At 41.1% G+C, this 12,889-nt stretch overlaps 1 protein-coding gene across 4 annotated transcripts in view; it reads left to right on the top strand.

Moving 5' to 3' along the window:
- CABIN1 (calcineurin binding protein 1) overlaps positions 1–12,889 on the top strand; it is a 326,274-nt gene that overhangs the window by 19,668 nt on the left and 293,717 nt on the right. For all 4 annotated transcript variants that reach the window (XM_077461572.1, XM_077461571.1, XM_077461570.1 and 1 more), the window contains exons 2-7: positions 2,018–2,068; positions 2,154–2,246; positions 2,738–2,851; positions 4,681–4,815; positions 8,206–8,386; positions 11,568–11,697. In XM_077461572.1, coding sequence (XP_077317698.1) covers positions 2,066–2,068; positions 2,154–2,246; positions 2,738–2,851; positions 4,681–4,815; positions 8,206–8,386; positions 11,568–11,697 — 656 coding nt within the window. In that variant the 5' untranslated portion in view covers positions 2,018–2,065. The remainder of the gene's footprint in view (positions 1–2,017; positions 2,069–2,153; positions 2,247–2,737; positions 2,852–4,680; positions 4,816–8,205; positions 8,387–11,567; positions 11,698–12,889) is intronic.

Below are 12,889 nucleotides of genomic sequence, written 5' to 3'. Positions count from 1 at the left end.
GTGTTGCAGAGCATTGCAGAGTGTTGCAGGGTATTGGTGGGTGTTGCAGAGCATTGCAGAGTGTTGGCGGGTGTTGCAGAGCATTGCAGAGTGTTGCAGGGTATTGGCGAGTGTTGCAGGGTATTGGCGGGTGTTGCAGAGTGTTGCAGGGTATTGGCGGGTGTTGCAGAGCATTGCAGGGTATTGGCGGGTGTTGCAGAGCATTGCAGAGTGTTGCAGGGTATTGGCGGGTGTTGCAGAGCATTGCAGAGTGTTGCAGGGTATTGGCGGGTGTTGCAGAGTGTTGCAGGGTATTGGCGGGTGTTGCAGAGCATTGCAGGGTATTGGCGGGTGTTGCAGAGCATTGCAGAGCATTGCAGGGTATTGGCGGGTGTTGCAGAGCATTGCAGAGTGTTGCAGGGTATTGGCGGGTGTTGCAGAGCATTGCAGAGTGTTGCAGGGTATTGGCGGTGTTGCAGGGTATTGGCGGGTGTTGCAGGGTATTGCAGAGTGTTGCAGGGTATTGCAGAGTAATGGCAGGGAATTGAGGGGTTAAATTTCGGTGAGCAGCGATGTGGGCACTGTAGATGCAGCCCACGGCGCTGCTGACACCGATCTCTTCCCCCCTCCGCTGTACCAATCGGTACAGAGAGGGGGAGGGAGGAACCGGCGTCATAACATGACGCCGGTTTGTTTACAAGTGATCACTCCGTCATTTGACGGAGCGATCACGTGGTAATAGGCTGCGATGAGCGGCCGTTTACCGTGATCCGTGATGCGCCGGGTCCACTGGACCCGGCGGTCACGGATGCTCTCGTGTGTGCGCCGAATTCTGGGAGGCCGTTAATTAACGGCCTCTCAGAGTTAAACAACCGCCCTGAAGCCGTTAATCGGCAATGGGCGGTTGTTAAGTGGTTAACAGTGAAATAAAAGCTCATACACTCAATGAAGCAGCTTCTTTGACCTGCACTGTGCTTGAAGCCTAAAGGCAAAAGGTTTTTTTTATCTTAATGCTTTCTATGCATTAAAATAAAAAGGCTTCTTGTGTAGCAGCCTCCCCAGAACCCCCTAATACCTACCTGAGCCCCATCTCTCTCCAGCGATGTCCACGTGCTACTCGACCATCCGAGGCTCTCCTCCTGATTGGCTGCGACACAGCAGTGGCGCCATTGGCTCCCTTGGCTGTCAATCAAAGTCATTTAGTCAAGCAGGAGAGAGGGGGTAAGGTCGAATGGCAGCTCCGTGTCTGAATGGACACACGGAGCTGTGACTCGGCTTGGATGTCCCCATAGCAAGCTGCTTGGTGTGGGGGCACTCGAAAGAAGGGAGGGGCCAGGAGCAGTGAAGAGGGACCCCAGAAGAGGAGGATCCGAGCTGCCCTGTGCAAAATCAACTGCACAGAGGAGGTAAGTATAACATGTTTTTTATTTAAAAAAAAAAAAACGAGACTTTATAATCACCTAGTGCTCTTGGTGGGAAAAAGTGCTAGTTTTGAGCGTGTTTATACTAGCTTTTAGTAGCGTTTTTTTTCTGCATTCTAGAAGAAGCTCACAGTGTATAGTAAAAGCAGAGCACGCCATTTCCAGACAGGAGAGGGCCTTCACAACTATAATAAATTAAAATATAATTAAAGTATAATTAGAATGTGTTGCATGTGTTTCTTGAGGGTATTAGAACTTCAGAACGATTTATAATATACTAGTATACCCAAATATTTCTCCCTATTAAGACATTATTTTAGTGGAATACATATGACATACTAGAGCTCCTGGCAGAAGATGAAGAATTTTGGCAGGAGTTTTAATGAGAACTGATCATTTTGGATGAGCTCAGGCATGTTCGCAAACCACACGTGCAGCATCGTAAGCATCCTTACAGATCATATGAGGCAGAGCTGAAGCCGACTACGGGGCGGGCTCTGCACGCGGGTTATGCGAACACGCCGGAGCTCATCCTTATTTGCTTGTTTTAGTAATTACAAAAGACTAATATTTGTAACTACCTCATCCATATCCAATATCTGTATTTTTCCTTTCAGAATGGATTCCTGTCTTTTGCAGTAGTACTGAATACAGAATATTACAAGATGGTAAATCTATTTTTTTTAAATGAGCCAGTATTGCGGAATATTCAATAGACCACTTACCCGTATTTTGTGTTTATTATTCTGCTAGATCCGAATAGCTGCTTTAAATGCCACTTCTGCAGTGGAAGAAGAACATGAAGAAACTTTAAAAGGTCACAAAACACAGACAAAGGAAGCTCAGGTAATGAAAGTGAATTAAAGTGGTTCTAAAGGTACAATGTTTTTTACCTTAATGCATTCTATGCATTAAGGTAAAAAAAAACTTCTGCAGGCAACCTCAGCCCCCCTTATACATATCTGGGCCCAAAATCGATCCAGCAATGTGCATGGGAGAAGCAGCTCTCCCACTCTTCTCATTGGACAGAGAGGGGCTATTGGCTTCTGCTACTGTCAATCACAGCCAGTGAGGAGGAATATTAATGGACACACACAGCTGGCTTGGGATTGAGCATGCACGAGTGTCACTTGGCAGGGGGGAGGAGCTAGGAGCGCCGACCGGGGACCTGAGAAGAGGAGGATTGGGGCTACTCTGCACAAAGCCTTTCACGGAGCAGGTAAGTATAACATGTTTGTTTTTGTTTTTTATCTTTAGAATCACTTACATTTTTGTGCATTAATTGGTGTAGTCAACACATCATATAACTTTATCACTTAAATCAATTATGTTTGTAGGAAGCAGAGGCATTTGCACTTTATCACAAGGCCTTGGATCTGCAAAAGCTTGACTGTTATGATGAGTCTTCACAGGCCTATCACCAGCTGCTTGACACCCGTCTTTTGCAGGAAGTAAGTATATTTTGCTATTTGTCTCCATGATGATGCATTTTTTGGGTGAAATGCTTTGGAGTGGGTGTATGACAGGCAGGATTTCATGCTGTGGACTTTAATCTGTGTTATTGAAATTAAGGATTTTTTTTTTTTTTTAATGTTTGAGTTCACATGAATCGCAATTCCATGCTACTGTCTTTATTTACTGAGCATGCAGTCATGCCAGAGTCTGTTTACTCCAATAAGGCTAAAGAGTAACCACAAACAGTAAAGCCTAGTAGAGCCTAAGTACATACCATCAGAAAATCAGATGAAAAATATCGTTAGTAGCTTTCGAGAGCCGATCACGCGTTTGTTTGAAATTATCCGAAGGGACAAAACATGAAACTTTTCCTCATGTGATACCAGATCGTACAATTTTCGTTTTATCAGTACAGTTTTCAGCTGAAAAAAATCTGAAAAACAAGACTATGTATGCTCGGAAACAAAAGAATACATTACGTTACAGTATAATACAACACATCAGTTGTATTCTGTTGTACGAGAATTTTCACAAGTTGAGTAACCTCTTCATTTTCAATATGAGACTAGCATGCAAGAAAAAAAAAAAAGTCATAATTTATTTGATATTCTCATCGCCTTAAGACACTCATTAGGAAAATATAACATTGCTAAGCAGAGTGTGTAGAAGGTTGTCATATTGGCGAGAATAGTGATGAGTGACCCTTTCAGGGTGTAAATTGTAACAAATGGCCTGCCCCCCGTACCCTACCTAATTCCCCAATCTGACAGGTAGTGGGGACCTTCTCCCCCTCTAGCTGTCACAATTAAAAAACAAAAAAAAACAAATGGCCGAGCGGGGCTCTGCACGCCTGGCTGCATCACTCATTCAGAGTCCTGTGAGTGGAATACTACAAGGTCCAGCAGCCTTTGCGGAGATATAGATATATACAGCATCTCATGATCTGGGGCTGCATGAGTGCTGCCACCACTGGGGAGCTACAGTTCATTGAGGGAACCATGAATGCCAACATGTACTGTGACATACTGAAGCAGAGCATGATCCCCTCGCTTCGGAGACTGGGCTGCAGTGTAGTATTCCAACATAACTACAAACACGCCTCCAAGACGACAACTGCCTTGCTAAAGAAGCTGAGGGTAAAGGTGATGGACTGTGCAAGCATGTCTCCAGATCTAAACCCTATTGAGTATCTGTGGGGCATCCTCAAACGGAAGGTAGAGGAGCGCAAGGCCTCTAACATCCACCAGCTCTGTGATGTTGCCATGGAGGAGTGAAAGAGGACTCCAGTGGCAACCTGTGAAGCTCTGGTGAACTCCATGCCCAAGAGGGTTAAGGCAGTGCTGGAAAATAATGGTGGCCACACAACATATTGACACTTTAAGCCCAATTTGGGCATTTTCACTTAGGGGTGTACTCACTTTTGTTGCCAGCGCTTTAGACATTAATGGCTGTGTGTTGAGTTATTTTGAAGGGACAGCAAATTTACACTGTTATACAAGCTGTACACTCACTACTTTACATTGTAGTGTCATTTCTTCAGTGTTGTCACATGAAAAGATATAGTAAAATATTTACAAAAATGTGAGGGGTGTACTCACTTTTGTGAGATACTGGATAGTGTGTGTGTGTGTGTGAATGTATACACACACACACACACACACACACCCCTAGAGGATTTGCTCTAGCTATGTGTCCTTTTTTGTTAATATAGCTCTCTTGTCTTGTTATAATGAACCCTTCACTGTGCTGTACTATTTCATTTGTTTTTTGTTTATATTGTTTTCTATGAAATATGTAGCATATAAATTATGTCCTGTATTTTCAGGCTGCCCCAGTGACTGATGAGAAGGAAGGTCTTAAACATCCTGGTTTAATGCTTAAGTATTCAACATATAAGAATCTGGCACAACTTGCTACGAAAAGAGAAGATTTGGAAACTGCAATGGAGTATAACCTTGAGGTACAATGTACATTCATATTACTGTAAAATTATTTAAAACAAAAATATAAAGCTGATTATTTACTAAGGAGGAGGATTATTTTATTCCTTTATTCTGCTCTTTTTTAATTTATTTAATCTCTTTATAATTTTCTCCTAAAGATGTTTCAGCATTTCGCATAACTGTTATGTATGTAATTCTTATTTTTTTGCATAAAATGAGTCTTTACTTATTCAGCCCCTTAATGACCAGGCCATTTTTTGTGATTTGGCACTGCATCGTTTTAACTAACAATTGCGCGGTGTGCGACTTTGTACAAAAACAAAATTGATGTCCTGTTTTTCCCCACAAATAGAGCTTTCTTTTGGTGTAATTGATCGCCTCTGTGATTTTTTTATTATTTTTTGCATTATAAACAAAAAAAGATTTTGAAAAAATAAATAAACAGTATTTTTTTACTTTATGCTATAATGAATATCCCCAAAAAATGTTTTAAAAAACACATTTCTTCCTCAGTTTAGGTCAATATGTATACTTCTACATATTTTTGGTACAAAACAATCGCAATAAGGGTATATTGATTGGTTTGCGCAAAAGTTGTAGTGTCTACAAAATAGGGGCTATATTTATGGCATTTTTTAAATTCATTTTTTTATTTTATTTTTACTAGTAATGGCGGGGATCTGAGATTTTTATCGGGACTGTGACATTGTGGGTGACAGATCGGACACTTTTAACACTTTTTTGGGACCATTGACATTTATACAGCGATCAGTGTTATAAAAATGCACTGATTACTGTATAAATGTCACTGGCAGGGAAGGGGTTAACAGTAGGGGGCGATCAAGGGGTTAACTGTGTGTCCTAGGGAGGGATTCTAATTGGGGCGGGGGGGGGTGGGACTGCCTGGGTGAGGAGACCGATCGTTTTTCATACTTGGTATGAACAACAAATCAGTCTCCTCTCCCCTGACAGCACGGAGATCTGTCTGTTTACATTGGCAGAGCTCCGTTCTGTCTCTTTGTAGAGTGATCGCGGGTGCCGACGTATAGCTAGGACAGGGAGCCAACCTGCCGTAGTATAACTGGTGGCTGGTCGGGAAGTGGTTAATTTTTGAATGGCCTATTTTACCCTTGTTTTCCCATTTTTATGTTCTCCTACAAAGTGGAACTGTGTCCTGGCTTCTTTTCTTGCTTTTCCAAATAGAAATGTGTTTGCCATCTTGAAGCTAGTTCACATTTCTGTGTTGTGGGAACATGCTACTTGTGTTGGTGTGATACACTGGCAATTATTCTGTATGGCACCTTACCAATGGAGTTGCGCTGCATCATGCTAACATAGGTTATGGTACGCTGAAAGAAAAGTTGCAGTTTCAGTTTCGGCCTGCTGGGGTGCATTGTCAGCCCTTTTATTTTAAATGGGCTGCCAAACACAGCACATTTTAATGTACGTAAGACAATACGTCTGCTTTAATGCAACACCCTTGGCGGTGAGACGTGAACCTAGCCTTTAAAAGGGTTGTAAAGACAGAGGTTTTTTTTTTATCTTTATGCATTCTATGCATAAAGATAAAGCCTTCTGTGTGCAGCAGTCCCCCTAATACTTATCTGAGGTCCATCTAGATCCAGCAATGTTGCACAAGAGACTGCCGGGGACTCTCCTCCTCCGCCATTGGCTCCCCATGCTGTCAATCAAAGTCAGTGCGCCAATGTAGACAGAAAAGGGGTGAAGTGGGCCGCAGCTCTTTGTCTGAATGGACACGCGGAGCTGCGGCTCGGCTCGAGTGCTCCCATAGCAAGCTGTGCTTGCTGTGGGGGCACTCAACAGGAGGGAGGGGGTGGAGCACCAAAGAGGGACCCAAGAAGAGGACGATCTGGCCTACAGAGCAGGTAAGTATTACATATTTGTTATTTTTAACACACACACAAAAAAATTTGACTTTAATATCACTTTAAGGTGGAATAACCTCTGTGGTAATCTTAGTGAATCCTATTGATTCATTGATTGAGTCATTAATACTGACTGTTGATAGAGATATGCGGAATTTCAGTACCTGTCTGCTAATGAGAAGGATTTTCCATAAACAGTCCAGATAGTGGCTGTAAATCACATTACAAACTAGTTATATGTACTGAGATACCCTGTGCATCTTCTAAAGCAGACAAGACAAACTGGTGTTTTATGAGCCACATGTATCCCTCTAAGGCTGGGTTCACACTGCAGCACGGAGCGGCTTAGAGCAGGAATCAGGTCCGATTTCAGTCAGAATTTTTGATTGAAAACTGACCTGAAACAGACCAGAAGACGCAGAGGACTCCTGTGCAATTCGCACCGGAGCCGCTCCGGAGATGTGTGAACCAGCTCCATAGAGAGCCGGTCACAATCTCCTGACATACGAATTGGATGTGGAGAAATCATCGTATCCAACTTGCAATAGTGTGAGCCCAGCCTAACTGCAGCCCTCAGTGGTAACGAATGTACCCCCAGCTGTTTTTCATTTGATGGAGACATTACCCTTCCTTACATAATTCAGCTTCAAAATACTTGAGTAAATGTTTTTTCAGTGAGGATTCTCAACTACTTTAGTAAATCAGCCTCATTATGTTACTGTAATAACCAACTAATTACTTGTTCTGACTTGGTGGCTTTCAATAAAATCTATAATATTTGATCAGTCTTTTGTGTGGTAATGTGTTACTTAGGTCCAGGTCCCTCTGTGACAAATCAAAATATAGATTTAAAATGAGTAGCTAAAGCAGAACTTTACCCATAACAACTTGATAAAAAATCATGTTCTTTAGCAAGGAAATATACATTCCGCATTAATAATTATGCTACTAAAATTAGTGTGCGCTGTAAATTGCCTTCAGCATTGCTCCTGTCTTTTTCTTGCTGGAGGCGGACATTTTCTGAAGCCTAGAGCCCCTGAACAGCAGTAAATCATAAAGCGTAACTAAACCCATTGATTTAAATGGTTTCAAAAACAGTTAGATTCCTGGAATGCTGGGATTGCTAACTGTCACATTTGCCTGTGTCCTCAACCAAACTGTCAAATCATCAAATGGCTGGTGTCATAACTGATCACATGTGCAGCACTATGACCCTTGCAGAAAAATAGATTGTAAAGGATAGGCGTGTTTAATTCCGCTTTAAGGCTGTCATTGGATCGGCCTCTACAAATATAGAAGTGCCTAACAATAGAGAGAAACTGAGCATGTGCAAAGCAGGATGAGACAGTGTATTATTGAATTTTAAACAGTATAGACACTATTTTTTAACTTTTTACATGGCAAAATGGGCCAGACTGAAGTGGTCTAGCAGGACTTCATTTTATGGCTAAAGTTGCACTTTAACGTTTTTTCCACACAATTTTGTTTACTTTTGCTTGATCAGTTCTGTTTATTTTGCAGGCTGTCATGCTGGACTCTACTGATGTTAACTTGTGGTACAAGATCGGTCAGTTGGCACTTCGCCTTGTACGTATTCCACTGGCACGACATGCATTTGAAGAAGGACTCCAGTGTAACCCTGATCATTGGCCTTGTCTGGATAACCTGGTCACTGTCCTGTATACAATCTACGATTATAGTAGTAAGTTTTGCCCAAACCAATAATTGAACTTTGACTTGGTGAAGGAAGGGAAAAACAATAAAAAATTATGGCATTGATGTTTTTTTTTTTATCAATACATGGCAGAAAAATAAAGGGCTCTAAGGAGCATATCTCTCTCTCTCTCTCTCTCTCTCTCTCTCTCTCTCTCTCTCTCTCTCTCTCTCTCTCTCTCTCTCTCTCTCTCTCGTGGGCTGAGCCACCTGCTGGCTTTTTATACCTCCTGAGGACTCCACCACTGTGAACTCCTGTCCTATTACCTAGCTCTGCTTCCACTTTTTGTGGGGGTGTAATTCCCTCATTCAGAGGTTAATCAACTCTCAATGGTGGCTGGTATCAAGCCTGAAACTATCAAACTCACACTACTGGTGTTCTTAAAGTGGGGTGCCCCTTAAAAAAAAAAAATTAAAAGTCAGCAGCTACAAATACTGCAGCTACCGACTTGTAACCACTTTCAGACCGGACCATTTTGCTGGCTTAAGACCAGACCACTTTTTGCAATTCGGCACTGCGTCGCTTTAACTGACAGTTCCGCGGTCGTGCGACATGGCTCCCAAACAAAATGATGTCCTTTTTTCCCCACAAATAGAGCTTTCTTTTGGGGTATTTGAACACCCCTGCGTTTTTTTTTTTTTTGCGCTATAAACAAAAATAGAGCGACAATTTAAAAAAAAACGCATTATTTTTTACTTTTTGTTATAATAAATATCCCCCAAAAATATATAAAAAAAACAATTTTTCCCTCAGTTTAGGCCGATACGTATTCTTCTACATATTTTTGATAAAAAAATCGCAATAAGCAATTATTGATTGGTTTGCGCAAAAGTTATAGCGTTTACAAAATAGGGGATAGTTTTATGGCATTTTTATTAATAATTTTTTTTTTACTAGTAATGGCGGCGATCAGCGATTTTTATTGTGACTGCGACATTATGGTGGACACATCGGACAATTTTGACACATTTTTGGGACCATTGTCATTTATACAGCAATCAGTGCTATACAAATGCATTGATTCCTGTGTAAATGACACTGGCAGTGAAGGGGTTAACCAGGGGATGGCGATCGAGTCTGCGGGACCTGCGACTGGACTCACGGCGCGCACGCAATGGCATAGCATATTAGCTTATTATGAATAACTTACCTGAGAACGAAGCCTCCGAACCAGTCCTCCTCCTTTATCTTCGCCGCTGCCATGTATTCCTGAGTGACTTCCGGGTCTCGCTGCTCCGGCGCTGTGATTTTCCAGAGCCGCGATGACATCACTCCCGCGCATGCGAGCGGCATATCGCCGTGATCTGCGCCATGCACAGTGCTCCTGCCCGCCGCTGTCTACGGCGCATGCCTTTTTGTAAATATCTCCTAAACCATATAGGTTTAGGAGATATTTCTTGGACCTACAGATAAGCCTTAATCTAGGCTTACCTGTAGGACAAAGTGGTTTGTAAAGGTTTACAACCACTTTAAGAACCATAAGTGACTGAGGCTAAGCTTAGACTTGTGTCTAAACCGCTGCACCTTTGAAACGCAATTCATGTTCATGTTGCTTTTTAGAGGCATTTGACAGGCGGCGAGGAGGTGATGTGACGCCTCCTCACTGCCTGTTTTAACCCTTTATTTGCTGCAACAATTGAACATTGAGCGTGGTTGTACGTTCAACACAGCCAGTACTTGCCAGATATGACTGCAGCTCCTATGCTGTAGGCCTCTTGGCAGCCTCCCTGACCAGTTTTCTTCTCGTCTTTTCATCAATTTTGGAGGGACGTCCAGTTCTTGGTAATGTCACTGTTGTGCCATGTTTTCACCACTTGATGATGACTGTCTTCACTGTGTTCCATGGTATATCTAATGCCTTGGAAATTCTTGTGTACCCTTCTCCTGACTGATACCTTTTAACAATGAGATCCCTCTGATGCTTTGTAAGCTCTCTGGAGACTGTGGCTTTTGCGACTAAGAAAATGTCAGGAAAGACCTACTACTACAACTGAACTTTATTTGAGGTTAATCAGAGACTCTTTAAATGATGGCAGGTGTGTACTGACTCCTATTTAACATCAACTCCTATTTTGAATGTGATTGCCTAATTCTGAACGCAGCCACATCCTCAGTTATAAGAAGGTGGGAACACTTATGCAACCACATTATTTTATTTTTTTATTTTTACTCACACCCCCACCCCCCAACTGAGTTATATAGTTTATATATATATATATATATATATATATATATATATATATATATATATATATATATAGTAGAAAAAAGTTCTGAAATTATTTATCTCGGCCTCATTTGTTTTACATAGCAGAAGCCTGACATTTACAAGGGTGTGTAGGCTTTTAATATCGACTGCAGTTGCATGCTGACATTTGGTGTCTATCCTTCTGGTAAGCCTCTTTGACCACATATGGTAAAGGTGGTGGAGACTGGCACCACTGACCAATCTCACTCATAGTGCTGCATTGTGTTAAAGACTGAAGTCGCCTCTACACAGAGCACCATTCTCCATTGCATTACACAATTGATGGAGGTTGTATCATCAAATATACAGAAGTGCTGCAGTTATAGATTTACAATAAACCGACTTTATAGTGGTCTTTTCCTAATGCTGCTCATATCATTTTTTGTTGCATTACTGTTTACATTGATAATATTGGTTTGAACTAGCGCGTTTTAGTTTTATTAGTCTTTATAAGTTGACATTTGTGATGTTCCAGAACTTTACCCATAACAACTTAAAAAATAATGTTCTTTTGCAAGGAACATGCATTCCACATTAACAATTATGCTACTAAAATAAGTGTGTGCTGTAAATTGTCTCCAGCATTGTTCCTGTTTCTTTTTACTGGTGGCTGCCATTGTGTTGAATCTCCGAGCCCCTGAACAGCAGTAAACCTTTAGGCTGTCAGCCAATCGACCTTTACAGTGTAAGACAGTGTATTAACAGATTTTAAATAGTATAGGCACTTATTTTTAATGTTTTATATAGCTATAACTGCACACGGGCCAGCATGAAGTTATCTAGCTGGACTTAATTTTTTGAATAACGTTCCAATTTAACTGATTTTACAGTTTCATTCTTCAACAAAGTGTGTGTTGGGCAGTACTTTGCATGATAAAAATACACTAAATGTATTATTTCACATTAAAATGTTTTCCCCAGACTGTCTGTACTTCATCTGTAAGGCTCTGGAGAGAGACTGTCGCTACAGCAAAGGCCTAGTACTAAAGGAGAAGATTTTTGAGGAGCAGCCATGTCTTAGAAAGGACTCTTTTCGTATGTTTATGAAATGGTGAGCATATCTAACTATTTTAACCCTTTTTTTATAATGGTGCTGGCACTTTCCAATTCCTTATTACTATTAATAACCTACTTAGTGGACTTAAATAGGACTATGAGCTCCCTTTTATTTTGTATACATTTTATTTTGTGGTTTTAACAGCTCTTTGATATACAAATCACTACTGCTTAGGGCATATACTTAAGAGCGAAAATGTAAACCTCCAAATTTTGTCTACATGTCTATAGCTCCCAACCATTTGGTATATTTTACTGTATACTAACAGTCTTTGCACAGAACACTAATCACTCCTTAGTTTCAACATTTCTCTGGCTTATACTTCAATTGTACCCCATCTACGTGTAGCACTTACCCCCGAAGGAGCAGCTGAATTTTTCTGGGCTTATCGATTAGAGATCGACCGATATATCGGCCGATATTTGCAGCTTTTTAATTAATCGGCATCGGCCGATTGTGCTGATAAAAAGATTATAACTACAGCGCGACTTGCAAATTACTTCTATAATAGAAGTCAATGCAAGTTGCCTGAGTCTTCAATGAAGACTTTCCTCCTCTCTGGGCAGTCTGCCAAGAAAAGAGTAAAGAGATACAATGTTTACACTTCTGAATGAACTCAACAAGTGTGTAGGAGTTCTCAGTTTAACCATTTAAAGACTAAATCTTTTCTGACACTTGTTGCTTACAAGTAAAATCCTGTATTTTCTGCCAGAACCCCCAAAAATTATATTTTTTTAGCAGCGATCCTAGGGAATAAAATAGCGGTTGTTGCAATATTTTATGTCACACGGCATATGCGCAGAGGTCTTTCAAACGCAATTTTTTTGGAAAAAAAATACACTAATGATTAAAAAAAAAAAACTGTAAAGTTAGCCCATTTTTTTTCATCCAAAAGTTTTGACTACCTGTTTTTATTTAATATATAGTTTTTTGTTTTTTTTCTAAATTATACATACAAGTAAACTGATTGGAGGTTTGTTTTGTTTAATAAATGTTTAAATGTAAGAGTTTTTCTGTATCACTTATTAAGGCTGCTTTCACACTGGAGCGGGCAGGCGTTGACAGTAAAACGCTGCTAGTTTTAGCGGCACTTTACCGTCATTTTAGCGGTGCTATTCGGCTGCTGGTGGGGCACATATAACCCAGCTAGCGGCCGAGGAAGAGGTTAAATGCGCCCGTGAAGCGC

This window comes from Lithobates pipiens, unplaced genomic scaffold (genome assembly GCF_037356315.1).
Source record: "Lithobates pipiens isolate NorthernLeopardFrog02 unplaced genomic scaffold, aLitPip1_a1.2 Scaffold_3, whole genome shotgun sequence".
Taxonomy (NCBI): Eukaryota; Metazoa; Chordata; class Amphibia; order Anura; family Ranidae; genus Lithobates; species Lithobates pipiens.
The sequence above is the reverse complement of the archived record's forward strand: the minus strand, read 5'-3'. Positions and strand labels throughout refer to the sequence as shown.